General features: G+C 31.4%; 3 protein-coding genes across 3 annotated transcripts; 1 reads left to right on the top strand and 2 right to left on the bottom strand.

Annotated features, from left to right (window-relative positions):
• Positions 1 to 4,119: 4,119 nt before the first annotated feature.
• Positions 4,120 to 4,516, top strand: Bm483 (Uncharacterized protein; the record flags this gene model as incomplete). The annotated part of the gene is made up of 2 exons (XM_043081783.1): positions 4,120 to 4,259; positions 4,480 to 4,516. The coding sequence occupies 2 exons, from the start codon at positions 4,120 to 4,122 to the stop codon at positions 4,514 to 4,516; spliced, it is 177 nt and encodes a 58-aa protein (XP_042937717.1).
• Positions 4,517 to 5,261: 745 nt separating this feature from the next.
• Positions 5,262 to 6,989, bottom strand: Bm9983 (Uncharacterized protein; the record flags this gene model as incomplete). The annotated part of the gene is made up of 1 exon (XM_001901890.1): positions 5,262 to 6,989. One exon carries the CDS (start codon positions 6,987 to 6,989, stop codon positions 5,262 to 5,264), a length of 1,728 nt encoding a protein of 575 aa, XP_001901925.1.
• Positions 6,990 to 9,126: 2,137 nt separating this feature from the next.
• Bma-sipa-1 (Rap/ran-GAP family protein) lies at positions 9,127 to 18,188 on the bottom strand (the record flags this gene model as incomplete). Its single annotated transcript, XM_043081784.1, has 23 exons — positions 9,127 to 9,210; positions 9,451 to 9,633; positions 10,025 to 10,096; positions 10,420 to 10,477; positions 10,708 to 10,775; positions 11,234 to 11,348; positions 11,653 to 11,855; positions 12,304 to 12,452; positions 12,695 to 12,807; positions 13,163 to 13,406; positions 13,487 to 13,624; positions 13,852 to 13,958; positions 14,136 to 14,293; positions 14,405 to 14,607; positions 15,060 to 15,138; positions 15,300 to 15,488; positions 15,769 to 15,893; positions 16,009 to 16,094; positions 16,503 to 16,667; positions 16,787 to 16,981; positions 17,195 to 17,333; positions 17,647 to 17,769; positions 18,089 to 18,188. The coding sequence occupies 23 exons, from the start codon at positions 18,186 to 18,188 to the stop codon at positions 9,127 to 9,129; spliced, it is 3,096 nt and encodes a 1,031-aa protein (XP_042937718.1).
• Between the last annotated feature and the right edge of the window lie 7,248 nt (positions 18,189 to 25,436).

The following is a 25,436-nucleotide window of genomic DNA, read 5'->3' on the forward strand; positions in this document are numbered from 1 at the left end:
AGACTTTATGGTGTAAAACATTGAAGTTAGTTATGTCAAGAACTGGATTAAAAAAGTTGAACATATAAATCAATTTTATGCGAAAGTTGTATTTACTGATAAGGCATACATCATCAATTATATTTAAGCAATTCTTCATCTCAAGACTTCATTTAGAGAAAAATGAAAAGTGTACTGCATAAATGGCTAATATTTATTCCAGAGTACTGTTTTATTGCTTTATTTTGGTCAATTTTTGATCTTCTTTATAATCATACATTATATATAAGCAGTTTTCTTCCACGGAAAATAAAGTGTTCACTTTATAACAATTCCATTTCAGTAAAGTTTCTCAAATATTCCGAATTCACTTGCAGCAATAGAAATTATAATAGCTGTAGTGGAAATAGCAAAAAAAAGAAATGACGATTAGAATAATAATATTTCGGTAGTAAACTCACCTGCATTTTAAACATTTGGAACAGTGAAGATCCCGAAGACTATTGAGAGTATCGATGTAGAATGTTTTTGCCCTCATCTTCACGTTCCTCATTAGTCCTCTTGACGATGACGATCTCCATCTATTTGAAGTATATGTGGGATCTTATAATATCACAAATGATCCCAAAACTGATAAAATCGAGGTGTGGCAGAAATAAGATCGATTACTCTTTGGCCCTTCCACTCTGCACCTATGCATGGCTTGCAACAACTTTTTTAGATAACCGCCACTGTGGTGTACGATTTCTTGTCCACTGTACCGTATTTACAAATACTATTTTTGTTTATAACTGTTCTGAAAAATGCTTTTTGACTTGAAACATTTATGACGTCACTGTCATCTGTAAGTCTTATTTATTGTGACCACACCTCATGCATTGTAATTAATTATAATAGAAGGAGCAAATCAGTGCCCATTTTCATTCGATTTATTCAATTGTTTGTTTACTGCTGGACTAAAATGAATAAATTTTCATCCTGCGTTTGTTTACACGTTGCTTGCTTAAGAGTTATTTTTAAATTCACAGAAAGTAGAAACAAATTAGCGAGCAAATGAATGAATTGTCTAAATGTTGTTAACTTCTTAATTAATACTAATAGAAAATAAAGTTATCGCATATTTTGCTCATTTGAGATTTTTGTAACATATTAAAAAAAGAAATTCGAATAAAAATTAAATATAGAATTCCTTATTCTTCCAAATAATTCACTTGGAATTCGAAATTGACTGAATTAAGCATTAATGTTAAAAGAATTTCAGTTAATAACTGTGGAAAACGAAATTTTTGAACTAATATAAAGAATGACTCTTATTATAATGTTTTTTTTTTATAAAACAAAGAAATAATTTTTAAATTGTTCAAATTGTTACTATATTTTTCCATTGTTCATTCTTCAGTCTGATAGTTTCCGAAACACAACTCATTGGAGAATTGACTTCAAAGAGATTTAAAGAATTTTAACGCACCCAGCCCTTTGAAAAGAACATATTCCAAAGACTTCTAGAGTATTTATTTCTTTATCTACTAAGCTTCATAATGAAAGATAACTGGATATATATGTGTTTTTTGATGCTTCATTCGTTAGAACCATGAAAAAATTAATTAAAGAAATTGAAATTCGGTTCCCGTGAAAAAGAATGAAATAAATGAGCACTCATGAAGAAAGAAAATAGACTGATCGATTGAATTATTCTGAAAACCTGTTGGATGAAGAATAATATTTTATATTTAGTATTTCAGTTAAAAAAATAAACTTCAATTCTGCAACAGCTACTAAATTCACCGCATAAAGTTGCAAACAAATTTCTGCGGGAAGGCGAGAATATCGAACAAATTTATATATAGTAGGTATTTGCAAATTGTGGTGCATATTTTTTTATCTTGAAATGATGAATTGATATAAATCCGTTGTAATAATTTCCAAAAATCCCTTTTTTTAAAAATTTAAAAACGTTGACGTTGGGTTAAGCTTTTTCCAGTAGCTTTTTTTTCCTCTTTTCTTCACTTCATATTTTCACAAATTAAATGACCATATCAGAAAGTAATTAAATTTTTTATCGACTTGATCCGTTGAATCATAATCAGTCTATTTATTTCAGCAAAAGTCTGCCGATTTCAATAAAAGATTTTATGTCAAGTATAGAAAATTAATTTATTTTCATTTTTTTGTAGTAGAGCTGTTATAATGTTTTGCTTAAAATTGTAAAGTGTAGAAATACATTTCGAATGGTTGAATCAATGCGGCACTGACAACTAGTATGAAATCATTTCATCCAATTATGTGCAAGGTACAAGCAGATTTGCTATGTTTTAGTGAAAGTAGCTGTTACATTGTTGTGTTTGCAATAGAAGATTTCAACGTTTATTTCAAATTCCAAATTTATCCAAATTCAAAGTCTGTAATCTTCGAATTTTCAATTGATACAATTTGCTTTAAATTTAAGTTCTACGATTGCTTTGATCCCTGTCACAGATTGCTTCTTTTCATCTAATTTTCATCTAAGTAATCTAATTTTCCATCTTAGGTATTTCAAATGATAACTGTTTTCGTATTGTTACGATAGTAATTACTTGCACCTTATGTATATTGGGAACAAATTTAAATTGATTCAAGTATAAATATTTTGGTTTTAACTTTATGTACTAAAATTGTCATTGTCTGCCTTTATTTATTCATTGTTTCTTTTTTTTTTGATATAATGAGAAATTATGTCCTTTTTGGCTTTCCACTTTGACCCGTTTATAAATTTCGAATTCTAAAATAACTCGAAGGAAAAGAAGATGCAACAGAAACACAGGAAAAAGTTTAATTAAATTCCACCTGTTGTCAAAACTTTCCAATTTATTTATAAAATGTACTCATCTTTTGTCCTTTTCATTGTTATTTCAAATAACAATTAATAAAATATACTTGAAATGAGGTCGTTTATTATTGTAGAATATTTCGTCACTTTCTTAATTATTTTCTTTTTCTCATACCTAAATTTCAAATTTTGATATTTATATAGATTTAATCAACCAATTAATATAGCTTATTCATATCTTTAAGATATATCGAAAACATTTTGAGAGAAAAAAAGGACATGAAAAAATATCTGTCAAGACTGATGATTGCTGTTTCGATCTTTCAATAATCTGCTGTTATTTGAAAGATCTGTCAATCAACATTCCCAATCCTTTTTCCTGATGGAGGAAGGAAATAAGTGGTTCATGAAAAAGTATTAGATGGTAGATGGTGGGCTAAGTTTTGTTCTTTTTTTTTACACTTTATGTTCACTTGTAATTGTTGCTTTCTAAGTGGGAACTTGGAATGAAAAGAAGCAAGTGAAATTGAAAATGCTGAGCTTAGGTTTAACGTCTGTTTTGTAATTCAATTTATAACTCATGAAGTATCAGATATGAAATCAGTAATCCCCAAATAGTGTTGGTTCACTGTATATATGATTCAAAATATGATTCACTGCTCTGAATTTCTGTTTACGCAGACTGATGGATTGTTAATTAAAAAGTTCAACAAACTGTTGTTTTATTGCACTTTAAGTTGAGAACTCGACTTTTTAAAAGATCACTTCGTGAGCTTAAGAATCATCACAACAGCATTTTATGAGATCAAAAACTTCACGAACTTCTGCCAGTCAACTGATATGATGTATTGACTTCATTTTACAAGAGTTGATGTTGATATTCAAAGTCACCTGAATTCATCAACTGTCTCATCTGTCAAGCAAAGAAAACACTCGCTGTGATTTCTTAAATACTTTATGGCTAGTCATAGTAGAAAATGCAAGAACATGTAAAAATAAGAGTGATGATGTGATATTTGTAGAAATGTCATATCTCTTTCCTTCCTTCATAAAAAACTCAAATTCTTGTATGAATCCTTAATGACAGTGTAGTCGAAAAATCCAAAATGGTACTTGAGTTTAGAAGGGTATCACAGTATTCAGATTTTCTGGAAAATTTCAAGTGTTGCTTCATCGCGGATATTTCCAGTGTGGAACGTTGTAAAATCAGTGTTTCTTAGAAATCGGATGAAAACTCTTCTGTCGATCGCTGACATTATTAGCTATAATTATCCCAAATTCAGGTGGGACTTATTTAATCCCTCCTACAGCCTTTCTCTTTAAATAAGTCACCAATGTATCAGAAATTCACATTACTCATTTGTCATCATCATCATCAACAAATGGCGCTATCCGATATGCTCGACACTCGATACATGCTCATTCTGCTAGTTTTTGTAGTGACAAGCACTCAGGCGATCTTTTTTGGCGGCGGGTATGTTCCTTTCTCAATCTTTCCCTTTTTTACTTCTTCGCAATCCTATACTTGGACTTTTTCACCATTTAACTTGCTGTATTGATGTTCTATCATCCTTTTAATACATCTTTGCAGATAGTCAGAGGATAAGGAAGCGGTCGTCTGAAGGTACTTTTAAATAGGTTATCAGTGTGATATAAATCAACAGTTATATATATCAGTTACAAACATATTACAGAGGTCATTGCTGCTGTTGTGGTGGTTGTGGCAAATAAACAGTTTCAAACTGAGCTTGTCAATATGAATTGTATCGATTGTAGCTCTGAGATTTTTGAAGATATTGCAGTGATCTACCAAACAACCTGGATCCTTTTTTAAAATTATCATTTTCATTTCTATTTTCTCCCGCTTTCCATTTTTTTCTTGTTTTATTATTTATCAGCTTTGTTTGAAAAATTGCATATTTATATTTTATTGGCATGAAATTTGAATAAATATTTTTATCTGTTTATGAACTCTCACAAATCTTAAAAGAAAAAAGAAAGTTGGAAACCGATTGCTTCATGAGCTATTTCGCGGCCTATTTCGATATCAAACCTACCTTAATCTACTTCCTACTTTAATCTAATCTACTTCCTATAGTTGTTTCTTTCATAAAATTAAGTAAGTGTTAAATCCGCTTCAAAAGTTATTTTAAATTACTGTTGAATTAATTTTATCAACTAAGTAAAATCATTAAGAAAGATTTTCGTAATGCAAAAAGTTCGACATAAAATACATACTAGAATTACTTCTTTATATGCGCTCACAAATATAATTTTATTAGAAATATAAATGGAAAATGAAACAAAAACACACAATTTCAATAAGCGATCATTTACTGGCAGAGTTGACTCCTAAATAGAATATAAAGTTGAAAAAGTTAATAAATATAAGATGAATCGATCACTGTACATACACTGAACATCTTTGTGTCGCAACATCTTCATGTTACAATCAAAACAAGCCTTAAATAAGTACTTAACTTGATTTGATAACATTCGAATAAAAAAATTTTGCTCTCCTTGTTCGAATGGCTTTTTTCGATTTATTCTTTTTCATCAAAACTTGATGTTCAATAGACAGATTAAGCAGAGTATTTTCTGTTGGTATTAGAGTGTACTTTTTAATTTCTTTTTCTGGTATTGGCATATTTGCAACTTCAGAAAATTCATTTAACTTTTTCTTACGTAATGACTGTTCTCGAGAAATATCAGAGATATTGGTCCAACTATCCGGTTGTACCTCGAATACCAATTTGCTACTAAATTTACCGTGCACATCTTCAGTTTGAGACTTTGGTATGTAATAAAGAAAACTATCAATTGTCTTTTTTTGTTCAGGCTTCTTACGTATATTCAAAAATTGTAAGCCACTACCGGACTTTTTAACGGTATTATTTACTATCCTTCGTTGTAATTTTGATGTTCTGTGAACAGTTTCAGCTAACAAATTCCTTTCCTTACCAAAAGATTTCGGCAATAAATTTTTTATTCTGAGAGAGTTATCTTTGTGAAATTCCTTCATTGGTGGCTTAGTATTTAGTTGTTCATCGGCAAAGTTGTTTTGTTGCGCTCTCACTAGTTTAACTGGTTTTATCAAAATTTTTATAGTTTCATTGTTGGGTTCCATTCTGAATTTCAAGAAAGAAAATCTTGGCCCATTATGTTGACCTGAATTTTTTGGTTCCTTTGTTACTGAATTTGCTTGAAGTAAATCGTGATTTGATGATAGAAATATATGTTTCTTGGATAAACCAATAATTGTTGGATACCCATGAAACTTTAATTTCTCGAAATTCTGTGCTTTTCGGTTTTCAGCAATACTAGAGATGTTTATTTGAAAATTGCTATTGTTAGCTTTGTTTACCTTTTTATATTTGTTATTAGAAGCAACATGAAGCTTAGATTTTGATTTTACGACGTTGGTTTTTTGAAAATCACTCTTTCCAGCGAAGGAGGTTACTTTATCTTGAGTTTTGGTCCCTAATTGTGTCATTTTTTGGAAGAATTTCTCGGGAATTGGCTGCTTCTTCAAGCTAGGATGCCGTGAAAATGAAATACGAGTTCTGCGCTCACCCTTTATTTCGTCGTAGTAATTTTCCTTATCTTCCTTATCTCTTTGTTTCAACTTTTCAGACTCGTCGTACTCCACCGACGAAGATGTTTCAGTTTTCATCCCAGGAAAATTATCATAATAATGTGACAGTTCATTGCACGAGTTATCACAAGAGTCAGGTGCCAGTGTAGCTGAAGTATTGAGCTGAAGTATCTTTTCTTTGACCTGAGCGGTAGATAAATAGTTTCTGTCACTGTCATAAGCCTGGTCTAATGTAATAACGGGAATTGAAGTTGTTAGACTTCCATCAAAAGTATTTTCCCATCTATCAGTCCATTGTTCAAAAACAGGTGTATGCAAATTGTTTTCTTGGGAGATCCTATTAATAGCATATTGATTAACTGGTACTGATAATGTTTCCTCAGTAATTAGCGGGTAATCAGTTCCGGTACGATCAGAGTCAATTTTTCTATCGTTTGGCAATCCCGGTACCAAATCATCTTTTACATCAGTTATAGATTGAACAATGCTGCTCACTGTTTGCGAATGGCTGAACGCTGGTACTTTAAAAGGTAGGAGATTTTGAAGGTATGAATTGTTGTAGAGTGGTAATGACAGGGGACTTTCTTCATTTCTGTCGTCATTCAACATATTGAAAATATTTTTGCTTGGATCGCAAATATTTTTACATATACAGCAGATGAATCTGAAATTCGAAAGAACTTTATAATGACTGAAAGTTATGTTTTGAAATGTGGAAACTATTTTTTCTAACAATAAACAATTTCTAACAAAGAAAACTTTCATTGCTATACTTTCCAAACGTTATTTTATTTTCAGATTTGCACGCTTTTTCAAAATTTAATTATGAAGACCAGAAATTTTTGTCATTGAAACTCGTACCAAGTATGGTTTAAATTACGGTTTGATTACTAATTGTGGTTTAAAAGTTTCGAATTAATAATATCTTTTTATGATTTTCACATTTGAACATTGTGATCCAAGCGAACACATGATGTCTGTATAGTAAGCATAATCATTCCTTGTATTAGGAGAGAAATACCTGGATTTCCACAATCATCACGACTACATGTGTAACCTTCCGTATATAACAAGAGTGGATTTAGCAACTCACCATGCGTCGGATTTATGAGAAACTTCCAAAAGTTCAGCAAAATGCTGTAAAATTTTAGAATTTTGGGGCAACCAACTATAGATACTATTTCAATGAACTTTTTCGGTTGTACTTACTTGTAGCATTGTTGTGATTTGCAATTCTCCACTGTTGTACAACTGTTTGAATTGAATATAAAAATTAGTAAAAGTAAAATATTCAGTGAAAGCATCAATTGAAGTGTAATATGGAATCGAATAATCTTACCGACACAGAAATGTGTTTGCAAAAGATTTTGAGCAACGTGGAGATATAGCATCAAACGAAGGTAAAGGAGATGTTACAATTTCCATTTTAAAGTCAAAAATTTCTCGTAAATTAACTAAAATTTTGCAAAAGACACGATTTCAAACTTCATTTAAATGAATATGACATATTAAACTGGAACTCCTTCTGATATCGGATGAGATACTTAACCCATTTGTCTTCTTTTATAGCAAAAACCAGTAAGTGCATTGTTTGTGAGCGAACCGCATAAGCTAAAATATGATCAGAAAATAGAAATCCTAAAATAAATTTTTAAAAAACTAATTAAAATTGTGTGCGGTTATCGAAAAGATAATGCAACGATCTCATTCTACGTCGTTTAGCAAGATCAATGGAGGCTCACTGAAAAATGGACGTCAAATTTCAATCATCACTTTTCATCCTACACAGTTTAAGTGAAATTTGATATTTGAGAAATTGCATCTAATTATTCAAATTTGAGTTCTCCCTTCGACTGCTGGTTGTAATTAATCAAGTAGAATTTTTTGTACAAAGACTATTCAATTGTAACAACTGGACAAACAACCACTATTGTTATAGCCAGGAAGAGTTCCTTAAAGCAAGGTTTGATTTAAATTGCCATTTGTATTGTAAGAACACATCAGCCAAATGATCCGATTGTAGGCATAGAAAGCGTAACCAGAAATATTCAGTGAGAATTAACACGACGTTCTCTATCAATGTTTTGTCCAGCCATACCAAAGAAATATTCTAAAGTTTCCAAAAACATTTATTTTGTTTGTAGGGAAATTTAATTATACATTGATTTGATGAGACAAAATAACATGAACTTAATGTGGCATAAAGAATTGATCGATCAAGATTGTAATGACATCAAGATGAGCCACCAAACTATGTTTACGAATTTCATTTAGACATAATAACAATGGAAAAAGGGAAAAAAAGAAAGGTTAATAATAAATAATTTTCACAACAAGGGCCAATAAAGACAACACAATGTAAGGAATTACGACGATTCGAAATTATAGTCAAATGCCGACAATGACAAATTATAGATATGCTGGAATCTCTAATAAGACGGCACAGATACAATTCAGAATCACAAATTAGGAAAAGTAACAAATTTCATTTCACTAAAATCTCGAGAATGTGTTGTGGCATGAAAGTTTTGCCTATTTATTTCTAAAATTCAAGAATCAAACGATTGTAACAAATCTTTTTGCTGATTAAATTATTAAACTCGAAAAGTTGAGTGTAAAGAACATTGTAAAAAAAGTGGACTTCAACAAAAGACCACACGCATGATAAATGCAAACATTATAATAAGGGCATATCACACACATATTTATCATGTCATTATATTTAGTATATCTTACCAGTAAAGAATTACAGCGACACGTTTGGTAACATTTCAAAATACTTTTGCAGTTTCTGTAATTCAAGTTTCGTCATTTCATGTGCACGTCGCTCCTACAATTTATGAAAATGTTTTGTTGAATTTATACGAATAATTAGTTAGCCACGAATCTAATTTTCACCATTCCTAAATTAAACACTTCTTTATCTAATTGCTAGCAAGACATAACTCGTAGCACACCGATTTCATCTTATATAAAAAAAATTGTATAGTCGAGACCAAGTCTTGAAAAAAAAACAAGAGAAAGTAGGTTAAGTTATGAGAGGTTAATTAAGTGAAGATAAAGAATTTACTTTTGTAAGTTCTTCTTTCAAACGCGAAATCATAGCTTCCAGAGCTTGCTTTTCTCTCAGTGTTTTTTGTAATTGTGTTTTGCTCTTTTCCAATTCAGCGTTCTTTTTCGCAACTATTTTTCCAGATTCTCCCGTTTTAGATATAAGACTAATACTGCGGCCATAAGTATCGCTTCTCGACTGCTAAAATAAAAAATGGGATGATTTTGAGTTAAAAATGAATGTGACACAACTTAAATAAGATGTAGTTTCCTTATGCCTCAGCGTTAATTATTTTCAAACTCTGTCAAGAGATGAACAAAGTTAATAAAGTTAACAAAGTTAATTTTTAATTCCTCTCAAGCTTATTCAAGCTGAAATTCTACGAGTTTGGATTTACTGTTCTTTTGAAAAACTTGAAGACTAAAATATTCTGTGAAAGGAAAAACAGAAGGATGCTTCCTATGAAATACTAATATTACAAATTGGAAATACATTAAAAATTCTCTTATCAAACATTAACTTTGTTGAAATTTCGAAATATTAATCTTAATAAAATCATAACTATCAATGAATCATATAGAAATAAGTTTACGGAATAGGTATTGCGACAGTTTTCTGAGGATGAAATTAATGAATCTTCAGAACGTACACGCAGTATTCGCCCCTGAAACAAATTATGAATTAGTAACTCTTACTTTTAGAAATAACTCTTTTGACAGCAACTACGATATCAATTTTGCTAGGAAAAACATTCCAATTTCTAAAAGCGGAATGAGCTGGTTTGAAAGGATCTTAAATCAATTCTTTCTTTTTCGTTCGGTTAGGTTCTTTTTCCTTTTAAATTAGATTTACACAAACTTGATGAAATTTAAATTGCTTGGGAGAAAAGAAAGAGAGAAAATATTCTAATAAATAGTTAAACAATTAATGACTACTTTGACTATAAATTCTCAAAATTCGTCATCAGAAAAATTTACTGTAGGCTACCTGTACTTTGTAAGTAGATTCATACAGGCAGTTATTTAATACTTTCCATTTGACAGGCCTGGAATGTCATATTTGCTCAATAAGTTTATTATTAACATAAAAACATAAAATGATGAGAAATGTTAACATTAGATGGATGAACTTACAATCTTAATGTGAAAATTATCACAGTGTTTCAACAATATCTTATAGCGATTCCATATTACGAACGACAAAAAACTTGAATTCAACTTAAATCTTGATTAAAAATTTATTTCCTCAAATATTAAAAATTTTGCAAAAAATTACTCAGTATTTGCAGGTCTTTCATAGCGTACATAACAACTAACTCTTTCATAACGTGCAAGTTTGGTCGCCTGCAAAAAAATTCATTTAAAATGTTATTTAAAATAAATGTAAAGGACCAAAACTAAAATAAGTAAGTGGAATTAGCATTTACCACGAATAGAAAATTCTTCCTATCAGAGTTAAAAAAAAAAAAAAAAAAAAAAAAAACGAGGAAGGAATGAATGTATTAGTTCAGAATATAAAATTTAATCAGAAAAGAAATATAGTGATTCCAAAGAAATCTAAGCAACAAATTTGCCTTATAATATCAATAATATATTATATATGCCGACTAATTTATGTTTACCAATTTTCATTCACTAATAATAGGGTGAAAGTATTCTCACACATTAAAAAAATACATTCACGCACATCTCCAACTCTCATTGTAAAAACCATGAAAAAAAATAATTTCGAGTCGGTAAAAATGGATTCAAATCAATGTAAACAATATATACGTCTCGACAACAACTATTAAAATATTTACAGCATTATGTCTGTTCCATGCAATTGATTCATCCTCAAAACTACTTGACTGCTTTCTAGTTTTGTCCCAGTTATTGAGCATGCGAAGTTGTTCATTTTTAAAACTACTGAGATAGCTGAAAATCAAGTGCACTGAAAAATTTACTTAAATTTATCAGCTGTTAATAGTTATCTAATTGAAACATTAAGCGTCTTTTTGTAAGTAACAAAATTCTTGAGAGAGAGAGAGAGTTATATTATCCATTACCGTTGACAATTAACTTTTTAATAAATAAACTCTTATAGCCAATATCCTGAAGGTCAATTCTGAAAATATAAAGAAAAGGGGATAAACCTCTGTGATTTCATTATATTTGGATAAAATTTCAAAACAAGACATAATGAAAAAGCCATAAATCATCGCAACAATAAAAATCTTACTTCATATTTCGTTTCGCAAATGTATCAGGCATCAACAATAACCGCTCATCACCGCTTACGGCAGGGCAGTGTGGATCAGCACAGCCCCTACGGGGTGAACCATCAGATGCTGGCAAAATCATAATCAATCGAAGTGAAGTTCGATGTGCCATCAGATCACAAATTTCGTTGTAACTCATTGTAACGATTGGTTTACCTTCAATCTGCAAACTATACGTATTTCATCTTTTTTAGTTTCTCCAAAGCAAAATGTTCTAAATAGCTATATAATGAAAAAGAAATTAATTAGTTGGTAAACGAATTAAAAATTTAATGTTGAGGAAGCCGATAAGTCTTTATGGTCTGATAAAAACAGTAAAACAAGGCTCTGCGACAATGAAAAAGCCAGCCATACACCATTCAAGTTCAATAATTTAGTAATTTCGGAATGAAGTAGTAAAGATTTTACTGAAATACTGTCTCACAAAAGAGACACAGAGAATTCATGAGGAGAAAGTGTTAAAAGGATTTTAATTCCGAGGTTTCCACGAAGATATTTAGCAACCATTATAAAAAGAAAAACAGATGATTTTTCAAAATAACATTGCTTTAAATTAGATTTTTTTTGGCAACTGATTTAAATCTCAACTAAAAGTTTAAAACTGTTCCAACCTCAACAATTCGTGATCCCTGTCTAAGCCCACATCGCCAAGCTGTATGATACATTTCTACATCAGTAACAACACCTTCTTCTTGTAGGTGGAAGCCCAAATTGTCGGAAGTTCGTGCACGCCGATGTAATACTTCCTTAGCTTCATCGCCTTCAACGATCAATTGTGGAAAGTACCATGGAAGATGCTAGACCGTTTTTTTTCTATACTATTTCTATTCACCACAAGCAAAGGTAAACCAATCAAGATAGCAGGGAAAAAGAAGAATATATATAGCTTACTCGCTTTATTGAAATCATTTTAAATATACTCAGTCTAAATCAACTTACTTAAGACAAACTAGCTTCAATCAAAAGCTTTGAAAATTTCTATTACAAAAACTTCTTCACTACCTTTCGTAACACACTCTAAACGTCGTATTAGAGCAGTTAATTCTCGATCACTATTATCAGTTGTGCGGCATCTCAAAAGCAACACATCTCCGTGATCAAAGTAAATTTTCAATCTAAAAAGGAATAGTTTTAATTTTTTTCAGAATAAGTGCAAATGGTAAGATGACCTAAACTATATTATGGAATGACCCATCTTTCTCCAAAGTATAAAATATTCAAATTCTGTTGATATCTCAGGAATAATGTGTTTTCAGCTTTCAAATCCCATTAGTTGACTTTTAAATACATTGCAAAATAATGGAAAGTGTTTCATAATATTAGAGTAACTAAAAGAAAAATCACTGATTAAAATGAGACGTTAATTTGATTAAAAGACATCAACTCAAGGAGATAAGGACAGGAATGTAACAAAGCAAAGAGAGTGGAAACAAAAAGAGTGAAAAAGAAATAACAGTAGCGTATGTGTACCCTGAATCCGTATTGGCCCAACCAATGATCGAATGTGTGGGTATCGCACAAATAACTTGACCGGATGGCATTTCCAAAATAGCTAAAGTTTCACTAGATAAACCCAGAACACATGTGATCGACTGATTTTGTGAATGATCGTGAACTTCAACAAGCCACGAAAGTGCTCCATGTAACGATTCACTTAATACTGGCCGTGGTAATGATCGCTCCTTTCGTTTCACTGATCCAACCAAAAATCGACCTGTAATTGTTGCATAATTTTCATTCATTGGAAAAATAATTCACTTTCTTTTATTGTAATATAATGACAGAAGTGCGCACTTGCAATTTTTGCTGGTCCATCATTAGGATGAGCCGAAGAGAAATTTTCAGCAATTTCTTTCAATGCTTCTCTACGGGTACGTGCTGCCATTGCCGCAAATTTTTTCGAACGATGCACCGCATTTTCGGCGTTTATTACTAAAAAAAATTGAAGAAAAACGATGATTCTATTTTCGTAGACGATTACTAATCAGTTATCCAACTGACCAATCTCAGAATACCCATTCGGAAAGAAAAAGTAAACGATAACTTCTACATTCTCTCCAGAATACTTAAAATTACCTTTCGATTGTACATTTGAAAGAAGAAGCTAATTTGAAATAAAACGCGTCAAGATGAAAACTCGTACGCTATTTTATACTTACTTTTTGTGATGAAAAAGTCATGGAACTCAGCGGATTTTGGAAACGTGGCTCCTTGAGGTACAGCAGGTCCAAAAGCTGGAACATCTTTCGCTCGTGATACAGCAATACTGTAAATTTATAATATTGTGTTATTAAAATCAATCAGTGACATTACCAGTTGTATATTATAAATGTCTATCAATACTGCCATTCACATCTGATTCAATATTTAACTCATAAGCGCATGGAGACAGGTATTTCACGCAATATCACGCAACTTAAAGAATGAAATTCAAAATTTGTACCTGTAAGTTACATCATCAGTGCATGGATTATTGGCCCGTACAATTATGAAAACATGCTGGAAATGTGAACGGACAGTGATTGGACTGAAAGGAAGAGCACCAGGCTCTTGGAAAATTACAGTGACCATATCATTACCAATGTGCCTTTTTCGAGCTAGCTGAAAATATTTCTGGAGATCAAACAAAATCTACAGAAAATCCAATAATAATACTAAAATTAGCTATGATCAATTAACTTCTTAAGTGAAAAATTGCTGGTATTTGCTCACTTGTTGCTTGTTACTGGGAGTAAAAGGAAGAAGTGTTGATACATGGAACATTATTTCATGTGCCTGATATTTGACGTATATCGAATGTGTACCCGTTGTATCACCACGTACATCAAGACCCCCTTTATACTGATCAAAACCTTTCAATCGCACACGCTGTCCAAGGAAGTCTAAAAATTCTTCGAAAGCAGGAGATCCACTTTCTGAAATTGAGTTTACAGTAAGTAATTCACTGCTGTATGTATTAAATATCGTGCCAATAACTTATAGTTCAACTACAGAATCCTTTAAAAATTTTTAAATGGCAGTGAGTGAGTATTAGTTCCAGTAATGAAAAAATAAGCATTAAAAAAGTAGTGTTCTGGTAATGTCTTGAGAAGGGAATAGTAACATTCAAAAAAAATATTAAAATGTTGAGAAATTAGAACTGCAAATATTCAAATTGGATGGATATTTAGATAGAAAGTAGAAAGTAACTGACAAGAGTTTACAACCTTGCGTTCTTTGACAGCTCTCAAATACGGGAAACTTTCTAAATTTGTTAAGGATTTTGAAGTATCTGCTTAATAATATCATGAATGAAAAAGTTTTAAAATAAAGTAAAATGAATTGAAAAGTTCAAAGTAGAGTTGTAAGTGTTACAAAGAAAAGATACCATTATTATACATTTGCTCTTCAGTGGACTGACAGACGCCACAATACATCACGCCAACTTTATATCGTGTATAAATCGGCTAAAACAACTACAATATAACAAACAATATTTACAGCTGAAGTTCAAATTTCCTTCCCACTTTCCACCTCAGGAATGTTCTCTTTCAAAAAGAGTAATTTAAGTTCTAAAAAAATTATGTTTTAAGCAACTTAAGTCTTATGTAAAAATTTGCAAGCAAACCTGCTCATCAATTTTGACAAGAAAATCTTCAACTCTTGTAAATGACGGGTTGGCTGGACGAAGGATTCCGTAGTGTATTTGTGGACAGGCAATTTCCAATAATTCTTTTATCAATGATCGAGTATTTTTCTGATCGGTATTATTATCCGAAACAACTTCTTCTGGTATTGCAACTCGTAGCGTACAAAGCTGAAATAATGCTGTACCTATTACCAACAACGATGTGATTAAATGATAACAAGATCAATTCTATGACTGATACAGAAGTGTATTGACATTCATATGAGATTTCATTTCCAAATATATAATTCATTGTAGAATACAGAAATGTTAGACAAAGTTGTCATTTCAAAATGATTACAGAAGACCTTTCATAGACTTTAATCCAATGTGTGTGGTTAATTGGAACACCACATCAAGTTCCTACTAATGAATAACTGCAAAGAGTCAGATAAATATTAAAAAATACATCACTGAGCCGAACAATCATTCGATAAATGGTAACATTCTGAATACCGCTTTCAATACGTTCACGAACTACCGAGACGGCAACTGGACCGAGTGTTTCATCGGTACCAAAAAAGTTCCAATGAGCTGAAACCTGATATTTACGATTATAAGAATATTTTAGTACCTTTAAAAGAGAAATTCAAATCTCATTCGAAGAGAATTGAAATTTATCTGAAATGAAGAAACAAAAGAAACTCACGTCGTCCAAGAAAACAGTGCCGATAGTAGTAAGCGCCAATATCTTGAGGCTCGATGACAACTTTTTGTTGACGTGCTGCGCACAATCTGAAAAAAGTTTATAATAGTAATGCAAAGTTAATGTTATTTCTATAACTACTGAGAACAAATAAGAATTTACAGAAAAAACGAAATCTAACTTTTTGAATTTATTGTTTTCTTTAGTCTTTTTCCATTTCATTTTTACTCTTCGACCTTCCTTATAAGGAAAGAATGAATAACTTCCAAAAAACGATGGCAAAATATTAGTTATACCTTTTATATACTTCAATTATTTAACCAGTCCATTCTTAATCCTTTATGCACTTAAAAGCCAAAAATGCTCTTTCAAGAAAGACATTCCGCATTTTAGGCAGCGAAAAGAAAATTTGTTTGTCATGGAAATGAACCAGAGCATTCGGAGTCAAACAATTCCAACATATAGATTGGCAGGGTAACGAAAAGAAATATTGTTACCTGCCGCCAAGGTACACATTGCTAACATCTTCCAGAATACCAATTTCAGATGCTGTATGTTCTCGTTGCCATGTTTCATCTTTGTTTTTTAATTCATCTTTTGAAGCAGCACTGAAGCGACGAGAAAGGGCCAAACGACGAATTGGTTCACCACCTAATTCATTTCTAAAATTAAAGAAACTAAGTGATCCTAATTAGGACAAGTAAAAAGTTTGACATTAACAAAACCGCTGTAGTCTTCACTCTTATTTCACTTTCCTTAGGTTACAGGAAAGATGAAATACCTGAAAGCTGGGCAATTTGCCAACAGATCATTAGATTTACCATCACCCATGTCATCTTCACACGGACTCTGAGCCTGTGATGCTCCAGTTGGACGAGGCTCGAGAGATGTTGTTGGTGGACCAAGTCCCCAGGCTGATGCTAGGCTTACGCAATCATGATGAGCGCAAAGACGTGGATAGCATGGTCGCCATTCGCTATAATTCGTGAAGTTTTTATCAAAGTGGTAACTCACTCAAGATTGATAATCGAAATTATTGAATCTATAGATAATTTTAAAAAATTATTGCCACTTATTTGTATTTATATTTAAATAAAGGTTTCCTAGAAATGTATCCATAAATATCAATCTACAAGTCGTTTGAAGATTTAGGACATAATGAGAGTCATCAATGATTATAGAAAAATACTTAATACGTTCGGAAACAATTTGTGAACTGCAATCGCCATCGATTGCAACACGAGTATCATATTGTGATGCCGCAACATTATTTTGAACGGATCCAGAAGATGCTACTGATGACGTGGTTGCAAAGCCATGCGTAGGACCTATAAAAACTTCAAGTGTTTTTGTTGTAAACCATAAACAGATTGGACTGAGAACACATTTCAGGATCATCGAGACGAAAAAGCATTGGGACGAATTTTTTATTCCAGCCAAGTGTATTTGGATTATCAAGTCCATAAAACTGATTCCAAGAATTAAAAATGGAAGCTCAGAATGTGAACGCCTGTTACATTCTAATGATTATCATGTACATAGAAATATCCCAGGCTAAGCTTCCCTGTGTGGTTAAACGATTGCATTTCGATAATGATAAAAAAGAATCAAATCAAAATGGAACAGCCTGGAAGAGCTTACAGGATGTCATCGTTGTACTGATATTGTGATCATTGTACTGATAACTGGAAGAATAAGGAGCAGGTGCGGTAGCTTTCGGTGAATTGTAAGTAGGTAATGATGCAACTGCTTCGCTGTTAACCCCTAGAAAAGTAGTAAATTTAAAATGTAAGGTTTTGCAGATATTTTAAGCAGCTCCAAGGCTGGCTACTGCTTCTTCAATAAATGATTTTGAATAAGATAGCAAAACTGTTCTGTAATTTCCACTTCAATCTTTCCTACCTAAACGAAGTGTGGTCGAACTGAACTAAGCGGGAATCAAAATTATTCGTTCAAAAAAGGGTCATTAAGTCATTGATTAATTAAGGTAGTATGATTGCTATGTTTTGCCTTTTATTACGTTAAACCAGCAATATTACTTATATTTTTTGATAATCCAAATAAATCTGTGCAAAATATTAACCACCGAGTGCGACAGCAAGAAGCGAACCACGTCGATTGAAGATGTCCAGTGCTCGAGCAGTACTGCTACACCATGCATCTGCAGGTTGACCACTGTCCATATGGCAGTACTACAAATAGAAATCCAAGAAAAACTTCGCTGTCCACAAACAGGCCATCAAAAAAATCTCAAAATATATCCAAAATAATTGTTTTGAGTTCCATTTTCTGAAAACTCTCCGAAGAAGTTAGTCTTCGTAAATGAAGAAGTATGGTAATGGCTTGTGTAAAATAAAAGACGCAAAATGAATTCAAACAACTTTTCACGAAAATTAGAACAAATTTGTGTAATAGTAGAAGTGATATTGAAAAATCGAAATGGTTCCTACTTCAGAGAGAAGACAAGGACTTACTTATTTTCAAATTAAGAAAGTAGAAGACTTCGACTACTTTTAAATAAACATTCAATGTTAGAGAAAAAAATTGTTAACATCGAATAATATTTTTGTGTTGCTTTGAAGAAGCAAAAGAAGCTGAAGACAAAACAGCCTCAACTTCTCTTCTCTCATGCTCCCTCCAGAGGCCAAATAATTATTTCCAAATTGTCATCTGTTATCGCTCTCCTGCCTGCATACGTCACTTCCGCATATTTTCCGATTTTCCATCAACTTCAATTTAAATGTCATTCTAGTAAAATAGAGTTAACTGAAAAATTGAGCATAGTACTATGTTTGAAAGAATTAGTCAAAAGAAAACAGACCAGACAGTTGTTGGATGACATTCCAAATAAACAACTTGAAATGTATCATCTAAGTTTATGGTATTTCAGGAGTCAGATATCCCGAAATCTTTTCTCTCCAATTTTGGCTTCTTATTCTTTGTTCGAAGGTAGATTTATTATAAAATCAGAAGTTAAAAGAAATTTATGTTTTTTATCGTTTTACTATTTTGTATTGAAAAAGCCCAAAAATCAAAATAAAAACTTTAAGAAAACAGTAAATAACTTCTACAACTTCCAGAAGCGAAAAAAGTTCGAGGTTGGTTTCAATTCTATTTGTAAATGTCGATAAATAAAAGCTGAAAAGTACTAATTGCTTCATAAATGTTGCTGTCATCATAAAGTTCTCTGCTTTTTTTTTTTCAAAAGCTTCTTAGTGATTAAAATGCGCTAAAATAAAACGACGACTGACACTAACGATTGCAAAAACATAAAACAAACAAAAATCTAGAAGAAGTTCTCAACTGTACTCTATTTCAGATGAATGTCTGGCATAAACATTTGTCGGCAATTAACACATTTAGGAAAAATAAAATATACCAGAGAGTTCACAAAATAAAGACTATAATTTGAGTAAATGTAAAATTTAGTTAAGTTTAATAGCGCACTTTAAATGTTGCATGCAAATGTCTATGCTTCCAACTTAAGTTTTTTTATGAATTATCAAAATTACTCTGTGACTGACTTTTCAAATTTAAAATATAATTTAATCATTTAAAGTAATTTCGAAGTTCGCAAATTCTAATTCAATTAAATTCATAAGCTCGTAGCAGATAATAAGGGATCTTTTTCGAATAATATAAAACCATCAGAAAATGAAACATGTTTCTTGAACAGTCCTTAAGGAAATAGGGAGAAAACGAGGAAACGGATTAGACTTCGGAAAGATTTAATTAAAGATCAGAATGAAAATTGCTCTCTTAAGTAGAAATGAATATGTGCTCTATAATCTTAACACTGCACAAGAATAAATATAGAAAATTACAGATGACTGAAAAACGGAGAAAATTTTCTGAATTTCTTATGCCTATGAATGTAACGGAAGAAAAGAGTATAAAGGCTTTCATAGAAGAAAACACGTTTTCGATCCAATCCATTAACCCACTAATTGTGCCAAGCAAGTAAACAACAATACGTTTAATCAAAAAAAGAAAATATCTGAAATTGAAATCAAGAAAGGAAAATGTACACAAAATGATTATTATTGACTTATTCTTCTCCATCAACCGCAGTTTCTTCTTTCATCCAACATTTTTTAGTGAAATTTATATTTGTCTGATATTAAATCCAAACTAAGTCTGGCTACTTGTAAAAAAATTATTTTGTTTACAAAAAAGAAAAGAGGATAAAAGGCTTTCATGATGTAGCATTGGAGAAAATGGAAAAGAAAATTCGGTGAAATTAAAGCCTAAAGGGCTTGTTTCAATCGAAAAAAGGAGAAGAAAAAGAAGAGGGATAGGAATTGAAACATTTAATGAATTGAGTGAGCCAAAGAAGCAGCAGTGATCTCTGCATCATATTTGTCTTTTAGTGCCATTGCAAATTTTATTTGCAAAAAGCAACAGATTCTAAGGTATGAAAAATAAGAAGTGCAAGACAAGAAAAAAGATAATGAGAAGCTGAAAAGTTAATCTGTTTTCTTTTCTTGGAATTAATTAATTAAATTGTTGATATCTTCAAGTTCTCCATTAAATGATTCTGCAATAGCCCAATTCGATTTTCCGGATCATTTTTTTTTTTTTTTTTGTTTAGCAAAGACAGCACGAAATTTGATGCTTTCCATCAAATAACATAACATTATTAAAATGAACGGGAAGTATAAGTTTATATTCACATAAGCAGGAATAATTCTGAAAGGACGCAATAAGTGGGATGAAATGGTTGTGAGGATAAAGCAGAAAAACGAGATGAAGCCTAGCTTAACTCACAAAAGCTATGGATGATAAAGTAACGAATGCATACATGTGTATGTGTCTGTCTGTCTCTCTCTGTGTGTATGAGTGAAGAAGTACGTATTATCGACAGGAGCAGTTTATAATTTGAGAATGTTCGGGGTAAATCTGATAGAACTAGGTGGCGTTAACAGGTTGACGTAGCCGCCGAGTAGTGTGTGTTAGGACAAGATGATCACTGTACGTCATCCCACTCAATTTTTATCTAATAATTTCGATGGGGAGAGGAAGATAGGAAATAGATAAAGTAGAGAAGTATAAAAAGAAAGGAGAGAGTATCGAGTATTAAAGCTTAGATATTTTCCTAAAAGCCGTAGAATGAAGAGACATGCAGTTGCAGTGTTCAACCACCTGTGCTGCCCTACTGCGCTGCCATAACGCCTATTTCCTTCTTCGCTCATTGGACACAATTGAGCTTTCTCATTTTCTGGATATATTAACTGGCTATTTGTAGTGTCTCTTTAGATAGTATTACTATTTGATTTATTGATTGTTTTCGGGTATGAGTGGTAACAATTAATAATTATAGCTATTTTAATGGATATTATACTTTTATATCGACATAGTGGTAATAATAATGAAATTGATCAGATAATTAGTCTGTTTCTCCTGAAAATCGCAATGTGATGCACAATTATAATATGTTTTCGCTTTTAGGGACTATGTTATGGTAATAGTGGGTGAAACTTAAAACAGTGATGGAAGTAGCAACACTTTCACCGAAATTTCCTTCCAAATTCCCAAACTTCCAAAAAAAAGAAAAAAAAAAACTGTATACTGGATCTTGCACATATCAAACCAACTCATATTCTTTTAATTATCCACCCATAAGAGTCAAACGATCTTCTTTCTGCTTTTTCTCCATATATCGACTTTTTTCTATTCTTTGGTTTTTGCGAACCAGCATAAATTTTAAAACTAAAATTCAACTTGCTTCAGTAGTAACCCATGCCATCCACTCATTCCATTTCTTTTCATCGACAAAATGCAACACTTTATAGAGACTAAACTTTCATTTCTTACATTTAATTTGTTTGCAATATTCTGGGACTGGTTAACAGTCTTTACAACGAATGCAACCACTGTTTTACTTAAAAAATACTTAGTAATATCCGGTATGGCTCCATTAACTATCTTATCTAACAGTTCAGTTTCATTTCACGCTTCAGTATACCATATCTCCTGTTTGTTGCTAAGAATAAAAAAATTCAGTTTGAAAATCAATCATCTCCATATAGATAGACAGATGTCATATGAAATTCGTAGTAGACATTAGCGATTGCTAGAAGAAAGTAGCCTTTTTAACGTTAAAGCAGTTATCTGAATCAAAAAAAAAAATCTGATTTTCTACTATTTATCACTGTTTTCTTTTTTATAGTGAGACATTACCGCGCATATTTTTATATTATTTCGCCCGATGAGTCCTCAAGAACTTTTCGAAACTTTTGACATTATATAGCATAGATTGATAGTGTCAACAACAAACAGTATGACACCGAGCTAAGAATATAGCAGAATATATACAAAGCTATTCTCATGTTTAGAGAGTTGAAAACTTAATCAGAATATTTTGCTAATAAAAATTTCTAAAATTGAATAACAAGTAAGAATTTAAAAAATGTAAACAAAGAAACGAAAAGTAATAATAATAAAACACAATTTACTAGAAAACCAACATAGTCAAAAAAAAAAAGTAACGAATGGTTAAAACGATGATAAACAAAGAAATTAAAAATGAAAATAAATAATGCATTTCAAAACTATCATAACATTAAAAGTGTTTCAAACTGTTAACCTTTTAATCTTTTATACAACAGCAAAAATTTCTACTCACAAAACAATCAATTTCAACATGATAAAATTCTATGAACAACTAGTGTTCTTAATTTGAAAAAAAAAATTAAAGATTATGCTTCAAATTTGGAATAATCACTGAAGGCTTCTAGTACTAATGCATCTAAACCAAGTATATATATATATATGTGTGTGTATGTGTATGTATGTGTGCATGTGTCTATGTACGCATGTATTTCACATATTTTTAACTTTCTTCTTACTTTCGCATAATAGGAATTTTAGCTGATTTACAAAACAAAGTGGTCCAAAAAAATTCTGCGGGAATAGAATAAAAACGCGTTGATCCTTTAATGACGTATGGAATAATAATGAAAACAAAATTATATTTTCCTCAGGCAATAAGTTCAGCATCTTTCCTTTTGTGACTTTTTTCCTGATTTTCATAGACAATTTTTAATTGAAAACACTCATATTTAGATAGCGATGAAAAAAAGTTCCAGAAAAAACGCCGAATTTATTGCCCAAAAAAAAGCATTTTCTTTAGACATCGTACAATCTGATATAGATTAGACTGTCTCTCAAAAGCAAAACATCTTTACGAATTCATTCACAACGAAAAGGATTCTATATTAGCAATGGAAAAAAATATACAAAATAAAAAGCAAGCTGTTGTTAAAAGCAAAGAAGTTGTTAGAAGCCATTCAGTCATGTGTTTTTTCAAAGCGAACAATGAAAAATTGCAATACATTTTAATAAAGGATACATAAAAAGTGTGATATTGGAGATAGTTCCACAACAACGTAAACATATTAACTAATGACACCAAAAACGTGAAAATAAAAATGTGGAAAGAAGAATTACTGAAGAAATCCTGTTTGTAATCCAAAAATGCAGATAATAAAAGTGTTAAATACTAAGTAATGCTTATTTGCTTACTTATTATTCACTTAACTGTGATATTGGAGATAGCTTCCAGAGTAACACTCACCTAATTTAAAAAATCCTGCAAAAATTTGTACTGATTGAAGAAAAAAAGATCGAAGAACAAGTGTTTCACCTTTTGAAGAAAAGTAGAATCCATAAAGTAAATAAGGTAATAACAAAGAAATCAAATTAGAACAAATAATATTCTCTATAATGATCATTAGGATAGAATATATTCGCATATCATATCGAATACAAACAATTTTTCTAAATTGTTTGATAAGGAAATAATACGCATATCTTTTGCTACAATTAATGCTAATTTCATCATTTTCTGAATTGATTTGTTGAAAATTTTCGTTCATAGCATTTTAAGTTTACAACACAATGGAAAAAATGTTTGGTGCTTGGCACAGTAAGTAGTGGTATAGCCAATATTAGATAGTAAGAATGTAAAATTTTGCACCGTTTTAATACTAAAGTGAAATTTAATTGTATGATTTTTCACTTGATAAATATTTAGCAAATTTGGTAGTTTATATGATGAATGCATTGATAAATAAAATCCAGAGCATCCAGAAAATCCCAACTTAGGAATTATTTAGAAAGAGAGCCCGTATGTCCGTCTATTACAGAAATATATGATTAAGAATTATAAAAGTGTTCCAAATTTAAAATAAGACTGTAAGACTTGGCTTTTTCATTTTGAAAACTCGCTCCTAAACCGCTTAGAGGAGGAAGAAAAGAGATTAGGGGGACAGGAAGGTGGACTCCTAAAGAAAGTGGGAGGGGACAGGTCCCTCAGGAGTTAAAATAGATTGTACTTCTCGGTCATGATGAGAAAGGATCTGAAATAGCGATGGGGACACTTAGTGTTGGATAAAAGTAGAAATAATCGGTGAACTCATCCTGTAATTTTTAATTTTTGCAGCAAATGTATAGCAAAATAATGATTAAAAACAAGTACCAACTTAACCTTTAAATAATAATATGAAGTGATTAGACTAAATTCTTTATGTCTGCTTCGGAAGACTAAGGACGATCAGAATCCTATGCAGTAATCATTGGCTGAGGATACACAGGAAGTATTTAGCAGATCTACGTAACTCCGTAAGTGTAGCAGACAACACCATACACAGTGGAAGTGAATAATAGCATTGGTATTTGTAATTTTAATGAAATGATTATTATATGTGGATGAGATGTATCTTACTTTGATCTCTTACTGGTAAAATTATATAGTTAAATCATGAAAATTCATAGTACATCAAATCTTTTACAAAATTTCCATATAATATAACAAACAGTTCAGCAGGCATTTTGGAAGACCAAAAAGGTAGCTCATTTGCCCCTCGATGATACACAAACAGGAAGTTAATATTGAATTTTCAATATTCCAGAATTCGCTGTGCTACTGCACTTAGTCTTGTTGGGAGGAGTGGATATACCCACTACATCTTCATTTCAAGTGATTCAAAGTAAAAAAGTTCACAGTCGTGAACTTTTTTTCTACAAACTAATAATGCCATCCGTCCTTTCCCGCGTAACTTACATATGCTGCCTATTCCAATTCTCTATCTCTGATCTAGTGTAGTACATCCAAACACCAGTAAAATTCAAAAAATAAAGCAAAAAATCCAAAAAAAAAAAAATGAAAATGAAAAAAACCAAAAAATTGGGAAAGAAAAAAACAGAAAAGGTACAACATAAAAGTCAAAAAAAAAGCATAAAACGATTTAGAGACAGTTGAATTAGAAACAGTTGAACACAAAGTTGGAAACAGAAGTAGAATAATTTGGGGTCTTAACAGAAAATGAGACTTTTCAGGAGAATTTTCTTTGTTATCACAAAATTCGATAATAAGTTATTTGAAATTATTTCAAATCAAAAATCAAGTTGTTTAAATTTTTAGCTTTCAG

The sequence above is a fragment of the Brugia malayi genome (genome assembly GCF_000002995.4).
Source record: "Brugia malayi strain FR3 genome assembly, contig: Bm_v4_Chr4_scaffold_001, whole genome shotgun sequence".
Taxonomy (NCBI): Eukaryota; Metazoa; Nematoda; class Chromadorea; order Rhabditida; family Onchocercidae; genus Brugia; species Brugia malayi.